General features: G+C 54.5%; 13 protein-coding genes across 13 annotated transcripts; 8 read left to right on the forward strand and 5 right to left on the reverse strand.

Annotated features, from left to right (window-relative positions):
* Positions 1-997: 997 nt before the first annotated feature.
* On the reverse strand, positions 998-1,714 carry KRP23_14617 (Cytochrome c oxidase assembly protein ctaG; the record flags this gene model as incomplete). The annotated part of the gene is made up of 1 exon (XM_067885459.1): positions 998-1,714. The coding sequence occupies one exon, from the start codon at positions 1,712-1,714 to the stop codon at positions 998-1,000; it is 717 nt and encodes a 238-aa protein (XP_067737126.1).
* A 377-nt stretch (positions 1,715-2,091) lies between these two features.
* On the forward strand, positions 2,092-4,277 carry KRP23_14618 (uncharacterized protein; the record flags this gene model as incomplete). The annotated part of the gene is made up of 7 exons (XM_067885460.1): positions 2,092-2,121; positions 2,191-2,317; positions 2,383-2,588; positions 2,659-3,015; positions 3,087-3,650; positions 3,725-4,156; positions 4,227-4,277. The coding sequence occupies 7 exons, from the start codon at positions 2,092-2,094 to the stop codon at positions 4,275-4,277; spliced, it is 1,767 nt and encodes a 588-aa protein (XP_067737127.1).
* A 547-nt stretch (positions 4,278-4,824) lies between these two features.
* Positions 4,825-5,502, reverse strand: KRP23_14619 (60S ribosomal protein L32; the record flags this gene model as incomplete). The annotated part of the gene is made up of 3 exons (XM_067885461.1): positions 4,825-5,232; positions 5,324-5,340; positions 5,487-5,502. 3 exons carry the CDS (start codon positions 5,500-5,502, stop codon positions 4,825-4,827), a joined length of 441 nt encoding a protein of 146 aa, XP_067737128.1.
* A 54-nt stretch (positions 5,503-5,556) lies between these two features.
* Positions 5,557-6,988, forward strand: KRP23_14620 (Carbon catabolite repressor protein 4-like protein 4; the record flags this gene model as incomplete). The annotated part of the gene is made up of 7 exons (XM_067885462.1): positions 5,557-5,599; positions 5,689-5,816; positions 5,894-5,947; positions 6,027-6,085; positions 6,172-6,293; positions 6,374-6,797; positions 6,862-6,988. 7 exons carry the CDS (start codon positions 5,557-5,559, stop codon positions 6,986-6,988), a joined length of 957 nt encoding a protein of 318 aa, XP_067737129.1.
* Positions 6,989-7,123: 135 nt separating this feature from the next.
* KRP23_14621 (Dymeclin) lies at positions 7,124-9,871 on the forward strand (the record flags this gene model as incomplete). The annotated part of the gene is made up of 5 exons (XM_067885463.1): positions 7,124-7,349; positions 7,422-7,748; positions 7,823-7,961; positions 8,047-8,423; positions 8,490-9,871. The coding sequence occupies 5 exons, from the start codon at positions 7,124-7,126 to the stop codon at positions 9,869-9,871; spliced, it is 2,451 nt and encodes an 816-aa protein (XP_067737130.1).
* A 101-nt stretch (positions 9,872-9,972) lies between these two features.
* KRP23_14622 (Spermidine synthase 1) lies at positions 9,973-10,848 on the reverse strand (the record flags this gene model as incomplete). Its single annotated transcript, XM_067885464.1, has 1 exon — positions 9,973-10,848. The coding sequence occupies one exon, from the start codon at positions 10,846-10,848 to the stop codon at positions 9,973-9,975; it is 876 nt and encodes a 291-aa protein (XP_067737131.1).
* A 371-nt stretch (positions 10,849-11,219) lies between these two features.
* Positions 11,220-11,869, forward strand: KRP23_14623 (U1 small nuclear ribonucleoprotein C; the record flags this gene model as incomplete). The annotated part of the gene is made up of 4 exons (XM_067885466.1): positions 11,220-11,270; positions 11,359-11,458; positions 11,529-11,693; positions 11,763-11,869. 4 exons carry the CDS (start codon positions 11,220-11,222, stop codon positions 11,867-11,869), a joined length of 423 nt encoding a protein of 140 aa, XP_067737132.1.
* Positions 11,870-12,181: 312 nt separating this feature from the next.
* Positions 12,182-13,422, reverse strand: KRP23_14624 (uncharacterized protein; the record flags this gene model as incomplete). The annotated part of the gene is made up of 5 exons (XM_067885467.1): positions 12,182-12,348; positions 12,427-12,562; positions 12,631-12,969; positions 13,039-13,194; positions 13,267-13,422. The coding sequence occupies 5 exons, from the start codon at positions 13,420-13,422 to the stop codon at positions 12,182-12,184; spliced, it is 954 nt and encodes a 317-aa protein (XP_067737133.1).
* Positions 13,423-13,724: 302 nt separating this feature from the next.
* Positions 13,725-15,859, forward strand: KRP23_14625 (Nuclear factor NF-kappa-B p100 subunit; the record flags this gene model as incomplete). Its single annotated transcript, XM_067885468.1, has 6 exons — positions 13,725-13,896; positions 13,979-14,085; positions 14,157-14,247; positions 14,319-15,122; positions 15,192-15,697; positions 15,779-15,859. The coding sequence occupies 6 exons, from the start codon at positions 13,725-13,727 to the stop codon at positions 15,857-15,859; spliced, it is 1,761 nt and encodes a 586-aa protein (XP_067737134.1).
* A 32-nt stretch (positions 15,860-15,891) lies between these two features.
* KRP23_14626 (Testis-expressed protein 9) lies at positions 15,892-17,361 on the reverse strand (the record flags this gene model as incomplete). Its single annotated transcript, XM_067885469.1, has 6 exons — positions 15,892-15,951; positions 16,025-16,099; positions 16,171-16,314; positions 16,371-16,488; positions 16,560-16,675; positions 16,753-17,361. The coding sequence occupies 6 exons, from the start codon at positions 17,359-17,361 to the stop codon at positions 15,892-15,894; spliced, it is 1,122 nt and encodes a 373-aa protein (XP_067737135.1).
* A 186-nt stretch (positions 17,362-17,547) lies between these two features.
* Positions 17,548-18,690, forward strand: KRP23_14627 (Release factor glutamine methyltransferase; the record flags this gene model as incomplete). The annotated part of the gene is made up of 2 exons (XM_067885470.1): positions 17,548-17,931; positions 17,998-18,690. The coding sequence occupies 2 exons, from the start codon at positions 17,548-17,550 to the stop codon at positions 18,688-18,690; spliced, it is 1,077 nt and encodes a 358-aa protein (XP_067737136.1).
* Positions 18,691-19,568: 878 nt separating this feature from the next.
* KRP23_14628 (Respiratory burst oxidase-like protein C) lies at positions 19,569-21,641 on the forward strand (the record flags this gene model as incomplete). Its single annotated transcript, XM_067885471.1, has 1 exon — positions 19,569-21,641. The coding sequence occupies one exon, from the start codon at positions 19,569-19,571 to the stop codon at positions 21,639-21,641; it is 2,073 nt and encodes a 690-aa protein (XP_067737137.1).
* A 48-nt stretch (positions 21,642-21,689) lies between these two features.
* Positions 21,690-22,316, forward strand: KRP23_14629 (Respiratory burst oxidase-like protein D; the record flags this gene model as incomplete). The annotated part of the gene is made up of 1 exon (XM_067885472.1): positions 21,690-22,316. One exon carries the CDS (start codon positions 21,690-21,692, stop codon positions 22,314-22,316), a length of 627 nt encoding a protein of 208 aa, XP_067737138.1.
* Positions 22,317-22,457: the final 141 nt, after the last annotated feature.

Below are 22,457 nucleotides of genomic sequence, written 5' to 3' on the forward strand. Positions count from 1 at the left end.
CTCATCTCGAATTCACTATCTCCATCAGAGTCGCTGCCACTGTCGCCGTCGTTGCTCCAGTCGGGCTCGTAGCGTGTCGTTCGGATTCTCTGGCGCTCGTCTACAGGCGTCAGCTCACGCACACCCTCCTTAATCGTCTTGCAGATGGCATCAACAGCTGACTGCAAGCTGTGTTCAATGCTGTATTGGGAAGCTTCGGGCTGCTCGGCTGGTCCACCTTCGTGTCGCACCGCGTCGTCACCAGACTGGGATTCCTTGCTCTGCAGAGTGTTGATACACCGATCCACGTCCTTCTTCGCGTCATCACCAGCGGCGCCGATCTCTCCGTCAGCAGCGGCGTCGTGAATCTCCCCGTCGTCGATGTCGCCGTCGATCTCCACATCGTCCTGAGCAGCAGCTTGAGATCGAGCAGCAGCTTGAGCGCGAGCTTGAGCGCGAGTTAGCACCATCGTCGGGAAGACTGCAATATTCTCCCGCCTCTCCAAGATCTTAATAAATTACCGTTTGACTAATAGCCAATCGCAGAAAAAATCATTTCTGCCAACCAGACCGGCGAGAAGCGAACACATCCCACTGTGCAGTGCACACGCCAGCATATTCCCCTGCAAAAACCGATATTACGGACGAAGGTCCAAAACCTCGAGAACAATATTCTTGAGGTTTTTTACCTCCCCACTTCGTTCCACGAACAGTGTTCTTCCAATATTCGTCCAAGGCTTGGGTTTTGTATGCAGAAGCCGGCGCGAATTTGGGGAAAAGACACAGGATTGGACGAAAAAGGTTTGAATTGATGGGGCATTTTGACCAATGTGAAAAGAGTCTGTGACGTGGTGCAACGGCCTCAGTTGTAGACGGGCAATGCTTTGAGCCACTTGAGGTGAGCTGTGTGGAAGAGGACAATTGAACATCAAACTGTATTCTAACTCGCAGGTGTTTGGAGTTCATCCTCGGCGGTGCCTCATAACTCCCGCACTTCTCTCCTGTCTCGCTAGTCGCTCTAGTCCTCGTCGTCCACCTCGTCTTCGCTCACGTCGTCCGTCTTGAAGAACGTGTAGGACAGCGTGATGTTGTGCACGCCGTTCATGGACGGGTCGTCGCAGATTTCGGGGTCGATGAAGAAGAACACGGGCATGTCGATCTCCTCGTTGGGCTTCAGTCGCTGCTCCTCGAAGCAGAAGCACTGGATCTTGTTAAAGTACACGCCCGCGGACGGCGGGTACACGTTGTACGTGGCGACGCCCGTGATGGCCTTGTCCGTCTTGTTCTTGGCCGTGTAGAAGGCCAGCGCCGTCTCGCCGGGCACGAGCAGCAGGTCGCGCTGCTGCGGCCGGAAGACCCACGGCATGTTGGCGCTCACGCCGCCGTCGAACGTGATGCGGATGGGCTTGGAGTCCTCCCGAGGCGTGAGTTTGTCGGCCATGAAGCCCTCCACGCGCTGCGTGGTGCCTCCGAAGCCCGTCATTTGGCAGAAAATCTTGTACAGCGGCACGGCGGCGTACGAGATGCCTACCCACGCGATGGCTGTGCCCGCCAGGTACATGACGGCGCGGCGGTTGCGCATCTTGATGGACTCGCGGCGCGCCTCCTCCGCTGCCCGCTTAGAGATGCCGCGTCGACTCATGACGCCGGCCAAACCTGCAGGACGCATCAGATGCAGCGACGTCGACGCCAAGACGCCATGGCGAGCGACGCGCAGCAGCAGCGAGGGATGCATGTCTATCTCGCCAAGCTGGGAATGCTGCTGTCAGCCTCAGACTTTGACACGGACCTGTCAGGTCGAATACGAACAGGTCCAGCAGGCGATACGAGAGGTATCGTACGTGAATGATGGCGCCAAAACGCAATCGCGTGGATTGTGCGCACTTGTCTTGCCGATGAGTGCTGATTGATAATCGCGCGACGGGTATACTGCGTCGAACGCCACTACCAATACACTCCAAGGTAGACAAGAATGAACAGGAGCGCTGCTGCATCAGTTGGTCCGCCGCAGTTGGTTTGCCACGCGTACAAAGTAATACACAGAATTTGACACATTGTGTGCCTGCAGCCAAGGTATCCGCTCAAAGTCCCTTCAAGATCAAGATATCGATCATGGTATTCTACAGCAAGCCGCGGCGCACCGTATGTCCCGCGATTCCTCTCAATTCCTTTCAATTCCACCGCCGCTGACGAGGATGTTCTCTATGACAGCGCTTTCTGCTTGCGTACAAGGGCGAAACGTCGTTGGGATTTCAAGTCCAGTCGGGCAAGAGTGGCAAGTTCGTCATCACCTCAGTCGAGGAGAACTCCGCCGCGAGTCGTGCTGGATTGACAGTTGGTGTGTGGATGCAATTGGGTGGGTTCCTAGCAGTTGAGCTCACACTTATTTGTATCAATTGGTAGGGGACAAGTGTGAAAGCTATTACGCTGACCGGATGGATGCAAACGACGAGGACAGTGAGTGGGGAAGTGACACTGTCAAACAATTGGAGCAAATCGCACTACCGAAGATCGATGCGCAGGGGATCTTACGACGTCGGTGCGGCGTCATCGTTGTCGGTCACAACAAGGCAGACACGCGCCGAACCAACTTTTGCAACGACAACAAGGTTTGCGATTGACATTGAGGTGTCGTGTGGCCTGTGAAGATCTAACGAGTCGTCTGTTGGTTATGATTAGCGGGGTTTTCGCTTTGAGAGGCAACTGCAGGATTTCGAGAACCGCAACTCAAAACATCGCTTGGATACTAGCAACGCACCAAAACACAAGAAAGCGAAGCTGGACGTGGATTCTGACGAAGAGGGAGACTCGGAGGAAGACATGGAGAAGGAGCAAACTTTTCAGGAGCTGTCTGATCGCATGAGCCAGTATCTGGTTTCTACGGATTCGGCTGCAGCCTCGGTCATTCTGGACACGTTGGATTTTGACCCGCTAGCAAGGATGAACCTTAAAACTCTCGCGAAATCGCTATGTGAAGAATTGTGCCATCTAGCCGAAGATGAGGGCCAAGATTCCAATTGTGAAGATGCAGATATGGTACGGCAGACCTCTCTTGGCATCTCGATACTTTCACTGCGATTTAATAGTGTTTTGTGTGAAAACGATAGACTAAGGCGGTGGCAAACTTGGAACTGCTTTACAAAAGAGTCGAGGAAACGGCTGCACTGCGTGAAAAGACTGCTGAAGGACTGAGACCGGAGCAGATGACAGCCGAGCACGTGACCACTTGTTCGGATCTTATCAATAGATGCAACGAAGCGATTACAGCCACTACTGCCTTGTTGCTGAAGTCCCCCGTGAGTGCGGTTGAGCAAAAACGTCGGCAACAAGAGGCCCAAGATCGTCAACACGACCAATCGAGACAGCTGGCGGAGATTCTTGCGCAATGCAGCAGGAACGTCGACGAATGCAGCGCTGCTGCAATGCGAGCCACGACAGACACACAAGAGACGATGGTAAGTGTTCGCGAGAAGACGGAAGATTTTCTGAAGATGGCATCGCGCGAGAGCCAAGATGCCGTGAACGGTGCCAGCGATCTCTTACGCACGTCCAAAACAGTTGAGTGGACGTGCAAGGAAGAGTTATGCGAAGCCGAACATGAATACGAGTTGGCAAAGAAAGTGTCGATGCTGTTCAATCAAGCGCTGACGGTGCGGTCCGACTTGCAGAAGGTATCCGGATACGCATAGCAAATTTGATCCCGTACCAACCTAACTCATACGTGTGCTAATTGTTGCTGGGTCAGATGATTGCTGCTGGGCAGTACAAACAGCGCGCAGAGGGAGCCTTGGCAGGATACGTTGTTGTGCTGGCCAACGCTCTCCGGGGGTTCTTTCAAGGGTCATCTTTGCAGCAGAAGCAAGACGCGATGGAGCTATTGGAGAAACACGATGAGCTCAAGGAGCTTCTCCGAAAATATGGTTCCACCAGAACCACAAAACAGCGCTTCCTGGAAAGTGAGATCAGCGACATCGAGGCAGGAATCAACGGGCTGCAGAGGCAGCGTATTCAGACGATGTGGGCGCAGCAGAAGATGTGGGATACTCGCAGTCTGAATGTGCTGACTCCATTCGTGAAATCCTTGTTGGAGAGCTGTTACCGGGATATCCTAGACATGCGAATGAAGACAGGCGATGATCACCCCGAATGGGCGAAGATTTACAAGTCTCTGGAAGAGGTACGGTACATTCCCTATCGGCGCAGAGGTTTACGCTAACTGCATCAACGTCTGCTGTAATTGTGTGCAGGTTGTCTTTCAGAAGGGAGGGGATGACACCGATGAAGAGCCGATATTGTAGCTCCAAATTGTTGTAGCAGGATCCAAACGGCTGGACACTTCACGCGAAGTCCGTTTTGTAATATGCAACTGAGGAAGTGCCTGTCTGCACGTGCTGTACTGCTGATAATCAATGCTGCTTTTGTTGCTTCATCTCCATCAGCTGCATATTGATTTGCATGTCAACGTCAAAGATCGCCAGGACACTCGGACATCACCACCAAGGTGCGTTCACCTTTCACTAGTCCAACAACACGAACGCATACAGCTGACGCACCCCGTTAGTCAATCCCCTTCAACCTGTTCCTGATCACCAGAAATCCTTCCACGCGACCGCACATCACACACCAACAAGACTACAGCATAAACGAAAGGAGAACAAAACTACACACGAGCTAGTCCACAAGTCCAGCTGGGCGCCAAACGCTGCATTATCGCTTATCGCCTGGGGCTGGAGCTGCTTCCTTGCTTTCTCACAGTTGGCTCCTGTCCTCGTCGTAAAGCTCCGCCTCAACCAAACGCATCCGTCCGTCGAGTCGTCACTCCTGTAGTCGGTTGCTCGTAACCGCTTACTCGTTCTCCTCAGCGCGCACGCGGGCGTTGGGGTTGGTCACGCGCACGTTGAGCTGCTCAGCGCGCTCGATGATCTCGCGGCGCTTGCGGCCCGACACGTTGTGCGCGATCTCGGCGCAGTACTTGCGGTTGTGCATGAGCAGCACCTCGAGCTCGGCCACGTTGTTGACCAGGAACTTGAGGAAGCCGTTGGGCAGCAGGTGGCGCGTCTTCTTGTTGGAGCCGTAGCCGATGTTCGGCATCTTGATGGCGCCCTTGAATTTCCGGCGCACACGGCCATCAATACCCTTGGGACGACGCCATGACTCCGGAACACGCTTGAAGCGGTTGGACTGGTGACGTTTGAACTTGGTCACCTTCTTCTTGACGATCTTGGGGCGGATGACGGGAGTAACCTGCACCATCTACAGTAGCAACGCTGCGTTAGCTCTTTGACTGCGGCCTGTTTATCTATTGGTCCATCGCGGCATTAGGGGCACAAGCTCGGTCGCTTACCTTTGAATTGAGGAAGCCTTTGTGATTTCAGCACTACTTGGCCCGCAGCGAATGTCGGAACCCACAGGCGAGCACGCTCTGGCCATTCAATCGCGCCGCCGCCTTTCAGCCACTCAAATGACAGCAAAATCAAATTGCTATATTTCATTCGCCAATATTCGACATGGTAATAAAACCATACGATTGGCTGAATAAATTATATTAACCAATCGCGACGCCTGTTGACTGCAACTATGAAGACGCAGGGCATGCGCGAACTGCCGCGCGATGGCGCCGGTGCGTGGCCGTTCCAGGTCGAAATCCGAGTCGTTGTCGCTTGTCTGACCTTTGCGGGAGATCTGTGGATGCTGATGTGCTTGTTGCAGCCACTGGAATCGCGCAGAAGCTGCGGGTGATGACGTACAACGTGCTGGCGCAGTGCTACGTGCGCTCGAGCTTCTTCCCGTACTGCGACTCCAGCGAGCTCCGATGGAAGAACCGGTCCAAGAAGTTGGTGAGAAGCAAGTGGAGTAATGCACTTCGGCTGAAAGATGTTGGCTTCTGACGAGTTGGACGGTGGTGACTGAACAGGAAGCTGTCTTCGCCTCGAATTTACCTGTCTCGCCCGACGTCATTTGTCTGCAGGTACGACAAAAAAGGAGATTTTGGAGACTTGTGGAACAGTGTTGTTAATCAGGACAGTTACTGCTGCGTGCTTGAATAGGAAGTGGACAACTACGACAAGTTTTGGGCTAACATGATGAAGTCGCACGGATACGACGGGTACGTTCGGGTTGTTTGCTTGCGATTGTACCTCCACTCACGTTGCTCTCTCGTTTCTGTTGCTACGTTGCTGTAATTGAGTACAGCTTCTTCGTCAAGAAAACTGGCACGAAGCCAGATGGCGTAGCCGTGTTCTGGAAAGCGACGAAATTAAAGGTGAAAGAGTCCCAGAAAGTTAGTCTGGACTTGCCCAATGGCGATGAGTATGGTAAGCTGAATCTAGCACCTCAATTGCAACAAGTCGAGGTGTCTGACCTGCTCCTTGTACTCTACTCTTATTTCCTACAGATGTCGACCACGAGTTGCTGTCGAGAGCCCAGAGGGGAACTGTTGGTGCGATTGTCCACTTCGAGCACCTCGAAACGCCGCTGGAGTTTGTGGTTGCAACGACGCACCTGTTCTGGGACCCGATGCAAGAAGACGTAAAGTTGCTGCAATCGCGTCGAATGCTGCGCGCGATCGAGGAGTTCACGAGCGCAGTGAGCACATCAACTCCAACTATATTTGCTGGGGACTTCAATTCACTGCCGGACAGCAAAGTGTACAACTTCATCACGAATAAGAACGACTTCCGCAGCGCATACTCGCAGTACGACCCTGATGACGGCGAGCCCAAGTTCACCAACGTCAACGGTGACGCCGACACGGACGACGGCAAGAAAGTTCCACGCTTCGTTGGGACACTGGACTACATCTTCTACCGCTCGCCTAGGTTTGTTTTGTCTTCCACGTAGTTTATCATGTCCACTGCCAGTGCTGACTCAGTGCTTCTGCAGGATGCGGCCGGCAGCGCTCATGGAGATCATGTCGCTCGAAGACGCCAGCAAGAAGGTCGCTCTGCCCAGCGCCATTTCTCCCTCAGATCACCTCCCGCTCCTCTGCGAGTTCCACATTGCCAACTAAGGACATGGCTCGCATGTTGAAGTGTCGTCTAGGTAAAGGTAGCCACCCCTCAATTTCATCCAATGAAAGGCGTTTCTCGCTAATAGAAATGCCCTCAAAATAACGGGCTCAGTCTCCACTATCACCACGCTGATCATGGGAGCATCAAGTTCGTCGCCCGCCGCGGCCGCTGGCTCCGCTGCGGTGGAGCAGATCTTCGCCTCTGCGCAGGAAAAGGCCGCGTTCGAGAAGATCGTCGGAGAGACGCCCGTGCCTCGCGGAGACGTGGCGTACCACACGGTGCTGGCGTCTCCAAAACCGCTGCCTCAGCTATCGCAGGCGCAGGTAGAGTTGCTGACCCGCGAGTATGGAGAGACGCTGGGTGAGTGCAGTAGATTGCTGCAATATTACTGCAATAATTTGGTGTTGACCGTGGAGCTTTATGCATCGATAGCCCAGAACAGCCTCCGCTCCGGGAATTTCCGCGTCTTGCTGCGTTACGTGATCCACTCGCTGCCGTTCAGCTGCAGAGTGGCCAAGATGACGGAGAGTGAGCTGGCGGTTTTTGCACCGGGTGCGGTGGGCCCGGATCCCGTGGATGGCAAGCCGCAGACGGTGGACTCGCACATGCTGCGAGCTGTGAACACGCTGTTCTTGGTTCGACAGTTCACGATGCGGTTTGTGGAGAGGACGGATGAATGCTCATTGCTGGCTCACTTCAACCATCAACCAACGACAGAGTTTGCTGGTGCTCTACACGCTTCAGTTGCCACGACAAGACGTACGTGTTCAGTTTGACGGGACGTTGACTGGATGCAGGTTCTCATTTCGGACTGACGTTGTTGTGTCGAGTAGATAGCTTGTCGATTCAGATGGAAGACGAGTATGCTAACAAGGTTTCCAACGATACGCTCGCACCCGAGGATTCTTCGGATGACCTGGCCGTTCGCTTTCTGGATGCGCTGCTCACCGCTCTGATCGAGTTTCCACCGAAGTACGCGTTGCATTCGTGAACGCTATATTGTCGTCGATGATGGCCTCACTCTCGTGTATGCGGGTGCCTGTATTTCGTACTGCAGTGATAAGACGTACGACCTGCATGTTGAAGTAGTGAACATGCTATTGGTGCTCCTGTCACCTGTGGCGTATCCGCGAGATCATTCCAAGCAAGCGGGCGACCTCCGCACGCATAACCCATTCCTGTACATATTGATGGCAGCCGCACTGCCTGATGGCAAGAAGTCGTATTGGGCTTCAGGTACAGTACGTCGCTTACTGCAGAATAGCATCGAGCAGGTCCAAGCTACTGGAATCAGCTCCACTTCGAATACTGCAGTGGTTTCTTTGCGAAAAGCTCGCGGCATGTCCCTCATTGCGTTGTCGGGGATCTCCGACCAAGCGTACGAGCAAGAGCAATTCTCTTATTTCACTCTCGAAGGTGTCGGCTCAATTGCAGGTGAGTTGGCAACAACGACATCTTTGCTCGGACCTTCCTTCTTCTGACTCATTTTTAATTTTGCAGCATCGATTTTCCGATTCCCGTGGAGCTTCATCCGGTATTTTACCAGTCGTGAGGATACCGCAAGCCCACTCGCCGATCGAAGTGTGCTGTTGCTACTTGTTTTGCTTCAAAGCTGTCGAGATAGTGATTCGCCAGTCGCTAGCAATCCTTTCCGAGGAGCACTGTGTGGGATCACGGATGGTGCTGACACAGACGATCAGAGTGCGGAGAATGAAGATCCTCGTGCTCACTTGATACGACAGGGTGACGCCACCGCTAGCTCTAGTGCCGAAAAGTTGGAGCTGTTGTTCACGGACTTGTTCGGCGTTATTGGTCGCCACGCGCCTTACGAGGCGAGTCATTTGATGCTGTACACGCTGCTGTACTCAAACCCAATGATGCTAGACGATGCCGTGAGCAACGCCGACATGGAACGCTTGTTGCTGCCCTTACTGGAGACATTGTATCATGCGCGGTCTGTGGAGCCTAGCCGGTTGTACATGCTCGTGATTGTACTGCTCACGTTCACGCAGGACCCGGCGTTCGTTCGCGCGGCACATACGCAGTTGGTGGTGCCTAATGTGTCATGGTACCAGGAACACTACATGTTGGACGTGTCACTGGGCAGCCTCATGATGGTCATTTTCACGCGGCTCATCTTCCGCAACATCACGCACTTCCAGGACAGCTTCATCCATCTCAACGCCTTTGCAGCTCTGTCGAATCTGGCACGGTCGGCTGAGAATCTGCACGTGTACGCTGCGCAAGGCATTGTGGGCCTCATTGACATGCTGGCCAAGAACGAAGCGAAGCTAGTGACTCAGATGAAGCGCTTGAAGGACACGGACAAAGAGGAAAACGAGGTACTGGCGCGGAAACGTTCGGCGTATGTCGAGTTCATTCGGTTACTGCTGGGCGTGGTGTCATCCTGTCTGAAGGCGAAGCTGCTGCCACGCAACCCGCAACTTATTTATTCACTTCTACATCGCGCGGGGTCGTTTACGGCGTTGCAACAGCACTCCGAGTTCGCTGGGCAGGTGAATAACGGACCCGTTTGGAGCACGCTGGCACGCTTCCAGGCCGTCGTGGAAGCGAAGACCTCGCCTGACGACGTACTCGACGCTGACCAGGTGCTGGAGATTATCCGTGCTGAGTGCGTTAGTCTTTTGGCAGCTTCCAGTGCTGGTTCGCGGACAGGAGGCGTCTCAAAAGCAAAGGCGTCGGTAGACGATGACGACGCGAGCTACCGGTACGAAGAGGAAGCAGACCCGGAGCAGTTCTTCGTGCCGTACATTTGGAAGCTCATCCAGGAGCAGACGCCCGATTTTTGCTGGAAAATCGATAAGATCACGCTGTTTGTGCCCAGCGGCATCACGGCGCCTACGAGTGTGACAACAGGGTAGCCAAACGATGTTAAACATACGCTCTTATTCACAGTTGTTGCAGTTCCTGCAGGGTGCCGCAGGATGGGGGTGGTAGGGTATCTGTGTCAACGGAAGAGCGGTCACTTGCGCACGGCGACGATCTTGCGCTCAGCAAAGCTGGGCAGCACGAACGAGGCCTCGTGGATCTTAGGGTTGTAGTACCGCAGGGTCTGCTCCATCTTGGCGTCGGGCGTGCGCTTGGGCTTGGCCAGCACGCCCTCGCTGTCGTCGAGCGAGCACATGATGAAGCCGATCTGGCCCGACGGGTACGTCGGGATGGTCGTGTACGAGTAGTTGACCGTGGGGAAGAGGTTCTGGCAGCGCTGCATGACTTCCACGATGAGGTCGAGGTGCAGCCACAGACACTCGCCCTGGGTGCAGATGACGCCGTCGGGGGACAGCGAGTTCTTCATGTTCTCGTAGAACTCGGCACGGTAGAGGACCTCGGCGGGGCCGACCGGGTCGGACGAGTCCACGATGACCACGTCGAACTTGTCGCTCGTGTTCTCGCGCAGGTACACGGCGGCGTCGGCGTGCAGCAGCGTCACGCGCGGGTCGTCGAAGGCCGTGGCCACCGTGTCCTTGAAGAACTGCTTGGACACGTCGCACACCATGGCGTCGATCTCGCACATGACGACCTCCTGCACGCAGTCGTGCTTGGTCACCTCGCGCAGCACGCCGCCGTCGCCGCCGCCCACGATGAGCACGCGCTTGGGCTGCTTGTGCGCGAACATGGGCAGGTGCGTGATCATCTCTTGGTACGCGAACTCGTCGCGCTCCGTGAGCTGGATCACGCCATCCAGCACGAGCACGTTGCCGTATGTGGCCGACTTGAACACGAGCACGTCCTGGAAGTCCGACTTGCCCTGGAACAGCACCTCCTCCATCTGGAGCGAGAACTTTTGGCCAGGCCACATGGCCTCCGTCTCGCTGAACCACTGCTTCTCGGTGGACATGGCGGCTGCAATCACTTGTGGGCGCTTGACGAGACGGACTGCGGCTGCAACGCGGCGGAGCAGAGAAATCCTGATTGTGAGGCGGAGCTTGGCTGGACGAGCGCCACCAATTGCACTTGCCTGACTAAAAGTGACTGGCATGGAGATGGGCAGCCGTACTTAGCTGGAGCGGCTCACCGGCGGTATGACAGTCAGAAGAGAAAGGTCTTCTCTCCTACGCTGTGGAATCAGATGCAAAGAAAGATGTCGCCCCGCCGGACTTGAATCTGTTTAACCTCCCACAGTGGCATTTTGTGTTCGTTTACACACTATTGTGTGTAGATTTTACACAGTCTCAAAATTACACAAAGCGCTATTCGCCGAGAGCCAAGATGCCGCGCTACTATTGCGACTATTGCGACACCTACCTCACGCATGACTCGGTGCGTAGCTGCGCGAATACGAGGCCGCCATGCCTTCCATCTAACGCGTCTGCGTCTCCTCTTTCTCCTCGTGCCACTTTCATTACAGCAAGCCGGACGTAAGCAGCACAATCGCGGTTGGAAGCACCGCGAGAACGTCAAACTCTACTACGAGCAGTTCTTAGCCGGCCAGGGCGTCGTCATGACCCGTACGAGCCCCTACAGCGCTCTTCCAGTTTTTGCAGCTATATATCTAACGTGTTGATGCTGTTGCTGCAGCTGGTGAGTGGCTGCGTGGCCCTACGGTGCCCGGATCACTGCCCCCGCGACCCAGTGGACCCCCGAACGGCGGGATGCCGGGCATGTACCCGCCGCGTGGCGGACCCCCTCGGGGTATGATGCCTCCTCCGGGGGGGATGGGCATGCGGCCGCCCATGTTTCGAGGTGAGCTGCTCGAGGAAGAGGACTGGACGTTGGCTGGAGAGATCACTGACTTGTTCCGTTTTGGTGTAGGACCGCCGCGCGGGCCACCGCCGATGGGAGGTATGGGTATGAGAGGGATGCCGCCACCTGGAGGCATGGGCGGACCGCCTTCCCGATCGATTTATGGGCCGCAGTAGACCGCTCGTCATTTTGAGAAAGAGGAAACCTCGATTGTTGCCGGACTGCGCGCATATCAGGGGGCTGTGGAGGACCACGACACTCGTTCAGTATCTATCGCCCCGATGTACCAGCGCTCGATTTTGTCGGTTGTCATGCTGGGTCACGCAAGGAGTCGAGACCAATAACGCAAATATGAACTCCAGGCAATGAGGGGATTGAGGTATATAGGTGCGTACTTCTTTGTCTTGTATTTCAGAGCTACTGCAGAAAAAGATGAACGTTGAGATGAGGGACTACTGGCTTGCAGTGGGGGTCGCTGTAAAGTGGGCTCAAGTTGTGGTTGTGGCGGTGCTGGAATCCTTCTTGATGAACATGTTGTAGACCACAGCCAAGATTCCGAGCAGCAGGATAAGGCAGATCATGTCCATCATGCATTTGTCTGGACCACGGCCGACCTTCTCGAGGGTCTTTTTCATCTTTTGGTTGACGCTTTCCACTGCACAGCACGAACAGGTTTGAGATTCGGTAATTCAGCATGGACTCTCAAATTCAGCTGCGCAAAGCTCATTCTCACCGTGTGCTTGTGTGGTGTCGATTCGATCGCTTAGTCCGTCAATCATAATAGCCTGCTGCTGGAGTTCCTCATTCAACATCCGTGCCTGTTGGCCTAACTCCTGGACGCCAGTTCCAATTTGCTCGATGATGATGTCCTATTCCAAGCACACAATGCAAACAGTGAATTGCAAGCCAGAAACTAAATGCTAGTCGGAATACTTACGAAGCGCTGATCATTTTTTTGAATGTCTGCTAGCATGGCTTGCTGGTCATCGGTGATCACTTCGCGCTCGATTGGGCCATCCCCGCCACTGCCCCCGCCAGCGCCACCCAAGCCTCCAAAACCTGGACCTCCAAGTGGCCCACCAGGTCTTGTCCGTGCTGTGAAGGCACCATTCTCGAACGACCCGATGGGGGCTGCGACGCCACCAGTATCAAAAGCAGTTTTACCTGCTGGAGAGCGGTAGTTTGCCGCGGCAAGCTCTTTGATACGCTCGTACTCGGCCCAGTATTGCGTCACAATCTCCTTTCGCATCGCTAGCTCTTCGGGTGGGAATTTGCTCTATCGACACAAATGAACAGAGCGTGAGATCGACTGCCACCGCCTAGCCATTCAGAAGAAGCTACATACCTTTTTCTTCTTCATTTCAAGGTCGTAGCTGGTCGTGAGGTCCTTGATGTCTACACCGACAAGCCGGATCTCCTCTCTTAGTTCTTGCTGCCGTCGAATGGCTTCTCGAGGGTGCTTGCCTCGCTTCGTGGCCGCCACGTCGTTGTCTTGCAAGGTCTGCGATATATCAATACATCAGCAACTCTCAACACACAGGGCACTGCTTAAACAGAAGTTAAGGCAACGTACCATCTTCAAATGATGCAGCCTCTCGCCGATCTTGGTCTTGAGCTCGTGGAACCGGTCGCCTTTCTTGTCCTTCTTCTTGCCTTTGCCGTCCTCCCCTCCCATCTCCTGGTTGATCCTGGACAGCTTGTCCAGCAGTCCATCTAGCTCGCGGTTCATGATATCTGCTGCGACGACACTGTAGCCATTTGTCAGCCCCACTTCAACATCGCCAGCCAATAGGCAACAATGTAGCCATCTTGCCCATACCGGTGCAAAAGCTTCTTACAACGACGCTCCTGGGCTGGGCGAGTGCTTCGATCGAGAGTCGCTGGCCTCTTCTTCGTCACTCGATAGCTCAAGCCGTTGCCTGCTGCACCTTCCAGACAAGTAAATCGAGCAGGACCTGCCGAAACTGCTCTACCTCGCTCCGGCAAAGTACGATTCCGAGGCAGCACTTGTTGATTGGTCGCAGCTGGTCAATGGTGACCACCGACGCTAGTGCAGCGATGGAGAAGGCGCAGGCGTTCGCCCACCGCCTCGTGGAGTTTGCAGACTGCGACGCGTGTGTCAAGTTCTTCCATGAGCGACAGATCAACTTCGATCGCCCCAATGAAATGGGCTGGAGCGTCCTCATGAGCGTCTGTGCTTGTGGTACGCTGGCATTTGGAGCTCTAATCCCTCTGGGCAATGGAATTTGACATTGTGATTTTGTGTCGTGGGGATGCAATTTCAGGTCGTGACGACCTCGTGGGGTTTGTAGCTGACCAAACGTTAGCAGTGGGTTGTGCGACGAACTCCAACCGGACGACGGTGCTGCACCTGACTGCCATGTCCAAGAACGTACGATGAGGTTGCTGTCTTTAGCAGCAGAGAAGTGGTATTTAAGTGGTTGGTGTTATGCTTGTGGCCAGGCTCGGGTGATGGAGGAGCTGGTTGGTACTGCGGAGAGAAAGCAGAAGCTCCAGAAGATCGTTGACCAGCCGAACGCCCACGGAGACACTGGTGCGCACTGACAATCGAATCTCTCGGGATAGTGACGTTCGCTAGAGCTAACTGCTGTGCTGGAACCACAGCTCTGATGATGGCTTGTGTGGCGAAGAATGTGGTAGCGGTGCAGCTGCTTCTTGAGCTCGGAGCAAGTCTGAGTGTAAGAAATGTGAGTGGATTGAACGCTCTCATGTGTGCTGCTCGCGTTGGCGAGGACCCACGACCTGGAGCTCCGAGTATCGACGAGATGATGGAGCGAAGTGCTACGATTCTGAAGCTTTTACTTGCACACGGAGCAGATGTGAACGCAGTGGAAACGGCCGGCGGCAATACAGCGCTGCACTTGGCGGTGCTGAGCGAAAATCCCGATGCCGTCGAGTCGTTGATCACAAATGCTCCGAGACTCGATATTACGCTGAGGAATGCAGCAGATAACACGGCGGTGGACTTGAGTAGACGCATTTCAGGAGTGGCTTCGGCGCAGATGGAGGATCTATTGAACTTGAAGTGGGCCCAGTATGAGGAAGAGGCAGCGCAGATGAGCGCGAAGATTGAGCAGGAGCTGACGGAGCTGGCAGTGAAGGAAGCTGAGGACGCTCCAGACCGCAAACAGACGAAAAAGAAGAGCAAAAAGACCAAGAAAAAAGCGAAGGCGGAAAACACTTCTCCAGTGTTGGCAAATGAGGACCCCGCTGTATCTAACGATATGCAGGACGACGTAATTTCTGCTAACAACGAGCAAGTGAAGGTCTCTTCGCCGCTTTCAGCACAGACTGAAGCAGGACAGCAACCTAATCTGACTCAAACTGCCCAAGTAGTTACCGGGACAGACGATCGCACCTTTGAAGACGACGAGGGCAGCTGGCAAAGTGTTCCCCCCAAGAAAACCCGTGAGTTTGCTGACAGATTCGTTGATTGCTTGTCATGTCGAGCGTAGGTACTCATTTTGTGTGTTCCAGGCCGTAAAGAATCCACAGTTGAGAACGCAAAGGCTCCGTCTAGGCGGGTCGTGAAAAAAGTCCCACGCACTCCTGCTGCTGACAGTAAAAATGGCAAGAAAGGAGCGCAAGCGCCTTCCAGGACTGCCACCCCACCACAGACAACACAGCAAGCTGATTCTGGACTCCCAAACACAGTGCCAACCCCGCCCCGAGCAGCATGGTCAAATCAACCTACCTCAAGTTCGGTGAAACCACCCTCATCGGTGTCGCCCCGGAGTCAGGTGGCGTCAGAAGAGGATGAAGTGCACACTACTACATCGAACATCTCTTACGAAGTGCTGAATGGCAGCTTCCAGCGTACCTTTCCCGTTGCGGCTGAGTTAGAGATTGACGTGGAAAAATTCCTCATCGCATCGTCGGTGAGCGACCGCGAACTGGAGCCTGATGACAGCTTGAGTATCTCTCAAGTCGAAGCGCTGCAGGAGGCGCACTGGCAGGCATACCATTATCTCAACGAGAAGAAGGTACGGACTGCGTCGTCACAATTCGGGCATTGTTATTTTTCTCGGGAGTTGCATCTGACAACGTTCCCTTCGCTATTACAGATGGAGTTGACACGGGTGCTCGAAGCCCAGCGAGTGGAGGCCCAGTTTGTCTTACAGCAAGAGCTCATGCAACTGAAGTGATCGCACAGCACTTTGTGACGCAAGCGTCGCGCTTAGCCCAGTTCCAGCGTCTTGCTGAACTCTGTCTCTGTAAATGAAAGCATCTTGGCAGCCTGTCAACCACAGAAGAAATAGACGTGTCAAGTACTGTTCGCTGCGGGCGTTTTGGAGTCGGGTAGAGCAGACCTCCATGTGGATTCGCTGGCGCTTGAGCAGGTCGATGAGCTTCATTTGCTTTTTGAAAGCGGCCAACAGCTCACCCTACACGAAAGCAAAGCCCTCGATTAGCGCACGAAAGGCGGAGGATGGTATCAATGGGGGAGAAAATTGACCTTCTGCTTGTCGAGCTTTTTGTTATCGCGGACGACCTGGTCATAGTCGGCTTTGTTGATCATTTGCTCGCCGTGGTTCTTCTTTTCGTCCTGGAGCTGCGCTTTCACCTTCTCGAGCTCTTCCAGAGCGCGGTTGAGACGAACCTAGACGCCAGCAAATTTAGAGTCGTCTTGTGAGATAACTTAGTTTGGTGGCGTACATCTTTGGATCGAAATTGCTGTGAAGCCAGCTTCTCAGCACGTTGGGTATCTTCGGCGCGTGTTTGAGCTGCCGCTAGCTGGCCTTCCAGAATTCGTTGTTTGGCCTCCTGCGCCACACTGAATTGGGTTCACACAGGAGTAAGCGGTCAGAGAACGTCTAACGGTGGCGGCTTCAAATACTGACGTACGAGAGCTCGCGTTGCTTTTCGAGGAGCTGCTGGGTCTGCTGGGTTTTCTTGTTAAGTGCTGTATTTTCTGCTTTGAGGTTTTCAATCTCCGCCTTTAACGAACTTTGAGCTGCTTGCTAGGGAAAGTGACAACAATGACGGCTGAGGTGAGCAGTAAAATTACAAGGTGTCGAGACCCCAATGGCAAACGAACCAAGTGCTCAGTTCGAGCCACAGCTGCGTCTGCTTCATCCTGCAGTACTCGAAGACGGGCTTTCTGGTATCGAACGGTGGCCTCGAGACCAAGACCCTCAGGGGTGCTGTCTCGAACAGGATCCGCATCATGTGGGCTACCACTGGCGCCACTCTTTTTCTTGCTGCGAGGTGCTTCTTGAGGAGAACCTTCAACCGATTTCGTCTCTTGCTTTCGGCGTTGGGATCGTTTTGCTGAATTGTTTCTCGAGCCCATCGACACCTTCTCTTTGCTCTCACTCCTTCCTAGCTGGCGCCTCGCCTCTTTCAGGTCTTGAGAGCCTAAAGAGTCGACCGACGCACTCAACGCAATCTCCAAGCCCCTTTTCGGATCGCATTGTTGATCAAGATCATCATCACTGTGCGCGAGGTCAGCTTTTCGGACAGGAGATTCCACTTGAGGCGAAGCGGATCGAGCACCACGTAACGAAGTCGACGAAGCCGACGACGAAGGTCTGCTGGCAGAAGCCAATTGCCGCTCTCGACGTCGCTCGATAGCTTCGACCTGCTGGTTGAGCTCTTGGTTCTGTCTCTGCAGAGCCTCCTGTCGAGCAGCGAGGCCTTCGTTCATCCTTTTTCAAGAGTAGCGACTCGTCGTCACCTCTGATGGTTGCAGTCGTTGAAGTGATGCATTTATCTCTTTCAGATTTAGAACTAACTTTAAGTATAAAATCGAAAATGTTCAGATTAAGAATTAAAAGGGAGAATCAGATTTGAAACTCTACGCTTAATACTTTAATCTGAAAGGGACAGTGAAATGCACCGGTGCCGCTCTCTCATCTCTGCAGTCCCCCAGCGCCGCGTCCGCAGCCTCCAGACTGTAGCGGATGCAGTGCAAGCAACCCGCGAAATTCTTAATGGCTCCTGTGCCCTCAAATCGGCTCTAAATGACGCGAAGGCGCTCGTGGCCAACGCTCTGCAGCCGGCACTGGAGACCAGCAACGACCTTTTCTTCCATAGTGAGCGCAAGTTAACGAGCCAAGAAGCGACCGCACTGCAACTCAGTGTGGAGCGCCGTCTCAAGGGCGAACCGCTGGCCTACGTCCTCGGACGGAGGGAGTTCTGGTCACTGGACTTTGCAGTGACGCAGGACACGCTCATCCCACGTAGCGACAGCGAAGTTTTGATTGAGACTTTAGTGGTGGGTGGAAGCAGTTTTGGTTGATTTTTAGGTTAGGACGGAATGTTAACTTTTGACTGCGAGCAGGAGCAATTCAATCGGGAGACACCACTGAGGATTCTGGATATCGGGACGGGCTCCGGCTGTTTGTTGCTGTCGGCGTTGTCCGAGTTCCCGCAAGCCACTGGAGTGGGGGTTGATATTTCTCCAGGAGCTCTGGCTGTGGCCGAGCGGAATGCTCGTTCGAACCAGTTAGGAGGGCGGACGGAGTTTCGGCTGCGGGATCTGCAGACGTTGACTGGAGTTCGGGAGGAGGACGAGTTTTACCAACGATTTGACGTGATTTTGTGCAACCCGCCGTACATTCCAACTCGGGAGCTTGATCTTGTAGGAGCGGATGTGCTCGAGTACGAGCCGCATCTCGCACTGTTTTCGGATGGCGGGCCGACGAGTGACTTGACGGGAACGGATCCGCAGGGGCTGCGTATGTACCGATTACTGGGTGAGAGTGTTGCCAACCTGTTCAAAAGCGACAATGTAGTGAAAGCAGGAGCTCGTCAGGCTTCGGAAAGTAATGGAGAGTTGAGCGCAGTAAAACGCTGCTTACTTGTGGAGATTGGGTCGGAGGGCCAGGCAAGAGCAGTCAAGGGACTGTTCTCCAACACCGCTGCGACAGGAAGTTTACGAGATGAGGCTAGCAATGGATCAAGTCTACGGTTCGAGCGTTTTCTGTTTGATGCAGGCGGGAAATATCGTGGGCTGCTCTTCGTTGCACCATGACTTGCAACTGAACGCACCCCGGAGATGCAGCTCGAGTATCTGCGGGTAAAGCCAACGAATCAATGAAATACTTCGAAGTACTTCGAAGTACTCTGTTACGTTGCAGGAACGCCATCCTAAAAGACGGGAGTCATCGAGCGTTCCTGAAGTGGATTTGTGCAATTGGCCACCTAGCTCGTTCCAATCCTATGGATGCGGGAGTATGGCAGGAATACATGTCGATTATCGTGAAAGTTGATAGCAAGCTGCTATCTTCAAGCCCAATTGCTGCCGGCGGTAGATCCAATTTAAGTTAGCAGCAAACGCGTCGAACCTCTCGTCTAACTCGTGGTTTGCCTGGCTGTGTGGTTCAGGAGTGTCGATTGGTTGGGACACCAGGCCTCCCGAGCGTTGCCCCTGTTATAAATGCCCTGCAGTTCAATAACGGAGTCAGAGCGCTAACATCTTAACCGGAGTCAGACGCCGCCGCATGGATATGAATCGCGTGAAGTGTTGTAAAGTCGTAGGCAACACGAATCTCTGACGCCGACGCTGCAGAAGCTGGCGCAGTACGCAGATCTACCAGAGTCTCGTGACAGCATATTTCACCGTCCGCAACGTTGATAGGCTCTCTTCTTTCAGGCGTTTACACTGACGTCCGAAACGCAGCAGCTACTGGAACTGCCTGAATTGCCGCAGTGGAGTTGCCACCCCAATCAACCTCATCGTGATCAGCGTGACTAATGTTGCACCGCCGGGAGCGGAGACCGTACCACTTCAAGATACTTGCACCCTACAGATGCTGTGGCGATCAGCAGCTATCCCCAGCACTAGGACGTCGCCTCTTCACTCTCAATTTCGACACCTACCGTCAAGACTGCTTGGAGCTGACAGTGAATATGGTGACCAAGAACGTTTCACGAGGGTCAGAGATGCTGCCATCGGAGCTAGGCAGGCCCACCTTCCCAGCAAGCAACCACAGCACGCCGACCTCTTCCATCAAGACAGACTACGCTATTCTGGAGAGTAATACACCCGTGGAGTGTACCAATCTTCACAACCAAGTGGAGAAGAAGCCGTTGCGGAAGCTGCCCGCGACTCTGCCAGTGCCCAAGCTCCTGGGGTCGCTCGTTCGGTCGCACCCGCGTCAAGTAGAGACTCGAGCGAGAACCAGCTCCCTCGTCGCTATACTCGGAGGCTCTGGGCCGATCAAACCTGCGCCTGTCAACTCCAGGCTCTCCAACTCCCGAAATCTGAACACCAGCTACTCGAGCTTCTTACCCAGCACTTCTGCCTTGGACTCGAGCTTTCACCCTTCAATGTCAAACATTTCGATGATGTCCCGACCGAGCCGACAGATGAACAAGTCCGAATTGTACGAGCTCAAAGACAGGCTGTGGAAAAGCTCACTGTCGAGTGGCCCGAGCAGTGGTTTCGACGTGAGCGCGGTTGATTCGGACGACTGTGCCAATCGCCAGCTACCATTCTACGCACAAGCCTTCAACACCTCACGGCTAGCGGTCAAACACAACGCAAATGGAAGCCAAGCAAGAACTGATGACGAGTGGAGACCGTCGGTGGCTTTTATGCCGCTGCCTCGAGAATCTGTCGCTATGCTGGTGGACGCTGTGCGGATGTCTGGGCTAGAAGACGACGAAAAGTGCAGGTTCCTCTTCGAGATGTTCGATGTGGAGCACCGAGGCGTGCTATCGAAAGGAGGCGTGCGGGCGTTCGTAGAGGCCACTTTCGCAGCCAACGGCGTGGCGTTTCTCGGTGCGTTCGACTACGACGCGGTCGTCGACAAAGTGTTTGATCGGTGTCGCCAGCACGATAAGATGACGTTCGGCGAATTCAAGAGCGTCTTCGCTGGTGTGGTGGCCGAGTCTGACGACGACAAGAGCAGAGCGGCTCTCGGACGATTGAGCGTAGTGGCGGAGACTCAGCTCCAGAAGGACTTTGTGCACAACAACGAAGAGGGTGGGCGATGGCACCGCACGAAGAAGTTCTGCCGCAAGTACAAGGCCGAGGTTTTGTGGCTCACGCTGTACTGGGTGCTGATGGTTGGCGTGTTCATCGCCAAGGCTTCGCGGTTCGCCGTCGACCCAGCCGTGGGGAACTGTCCCCGTATCGCAAAGGGTTTTGCCGAGATCTGCCTCGTGAACACCATGTTCGTCTTGTTGCCCATGTGCCGGAATTTCGTGACGGGGCTACGATCACTCCCGGCCGTTGTCACCTACCTCCCTATCGACAACCACATCGAGTTTCACAAGGTCTGCGGCGTGGTGCTGCTGATTGCGTCTCTCGGCCACACGGCGGCGTGGTTGGCTATTGTGCTGTACGTTCGCACGGTGTCGGAGGCGGTCTGGCAGGCGTCTCGGTATCACCACTTGACGTTCGTGCGCGATGAGAATTTGTTCCTGTTTGCTCTCCGCCTCCCGATCTGGACTGGAGTGGTCATGCTCGTTTGCGCCGCGATCGCCGCTCCCCTGTGCCTCGAGAAGGTTCGCCGCGGGAAATTCAACCTGTTTTGGATTTCGCACATGCTGCTGATCCCGTTCCTGGTGTTGATGGCGTTCCACGGCTTCGCTCGCTGGGTGGCTGCCCCACAGGCGCAGTACTGGGTCCTGCCTCCTGTGATCATTTACGCGATCGAGAAACGCTATCGGATGACGCAGATGTTCGGCGGCCAGACCAAGATCGCGCAGGTGCAGCTCTCGAAGGAGGCGGTGGCGGTTTTCATGAAGAAGCCGAAATCGTTTTCCAGGAGGCAGCGCTTCCTGCCGGGAATGTATGTGTTTGTGAACGTGCCTGCGATTTCCAAGTTCGAGTGGCATCCGTTCACCGTCTCATCGGCGCCGGAAGACAAGTTCCTGAGCCTTCACATCCAGAAAGCAGGTGATTGGACTGGCGCGCTCTACAACCACTTGGAGCTGCTACAGACGCAGCACGAAGCCTCGCGAGTGGAGGATTAAGGAAGTCCGATGACTTCTCCATACCCGATCATCAACGTGGACGGTCCCATGGGGGCCCCTGCGCAGGACTACACCCGGTACCGGGAGGTCGTTTTGATCGGCGCGGGCATCGGCGTGACTCCGTTCGCGTCGATTCTGCGCAGTATCATGCACCAGTGGGAAAGCTATCGGTGTCCTCACTGCAGACACGTTCGGTTCCCGCTCAACTTCCAGCTGCGTAAGATCTACTTCTACTGGGTCACGCGCGAGCAGGAGTCACTGACGTGGTTCACTAACACCATGAACCAGCTCAGTGAGATGGACACGGAGAACCGCCTGGAGATTCACAACTTCTTCTCGTCGGTCAAGAGCAATGCGGTGATCGCTCCGTTGCAGGCTCTGCAGACTTTCATCCACGCCACCGAAGGGCAGGACATCATCTCTGGTCTGCAGACCAAGCAGCGAACGCACTTCGGTCGGCCCGACTGGAACGCCGAACTCACGCGGGTGGCTCAGAACCATCGTCGGCTGGAGCCGATTGGTGATGGTGGTGACGAGCGTGAAGAGGTTGGCGTGTTCTTCTGCGGGCCCAAGCCGCTGGGCAACATTATCGACGAGCAGTGCACTCTGCTGAATCAAACAAAAGTTCGGCAGGCCCCGGACGTGGAGTTTGACTTCCACAGCGAGAACTTTTAGGTGTCGAACTCGCCGTATTTATTTAGAGTTTTGGTCTCGTGGTGTTTGATGAGCTTGGTGTGAAGCGGGAGCTCCGAGCTCCATCGAAAAGGCCCTATGCTACGTACTTGCGTGATGATAAGCCTAATGTAGCTCAGCTTA

This window comes from Phytophthora ramorum, assembly GCF_020800215.1.
Source record: "Phytophthora ramorum isolate Pr-102 chromosome Unknown Phyram_PR-102_s0022, whole genome shotgun sequence".
Taxonomy (NCBI): domain Eukaryota; phylum Oomycota; class Peronosporomycetes; order Peronosporales; family Peronosporaceae; genus Phytophthora; species Phytophthora ramorum.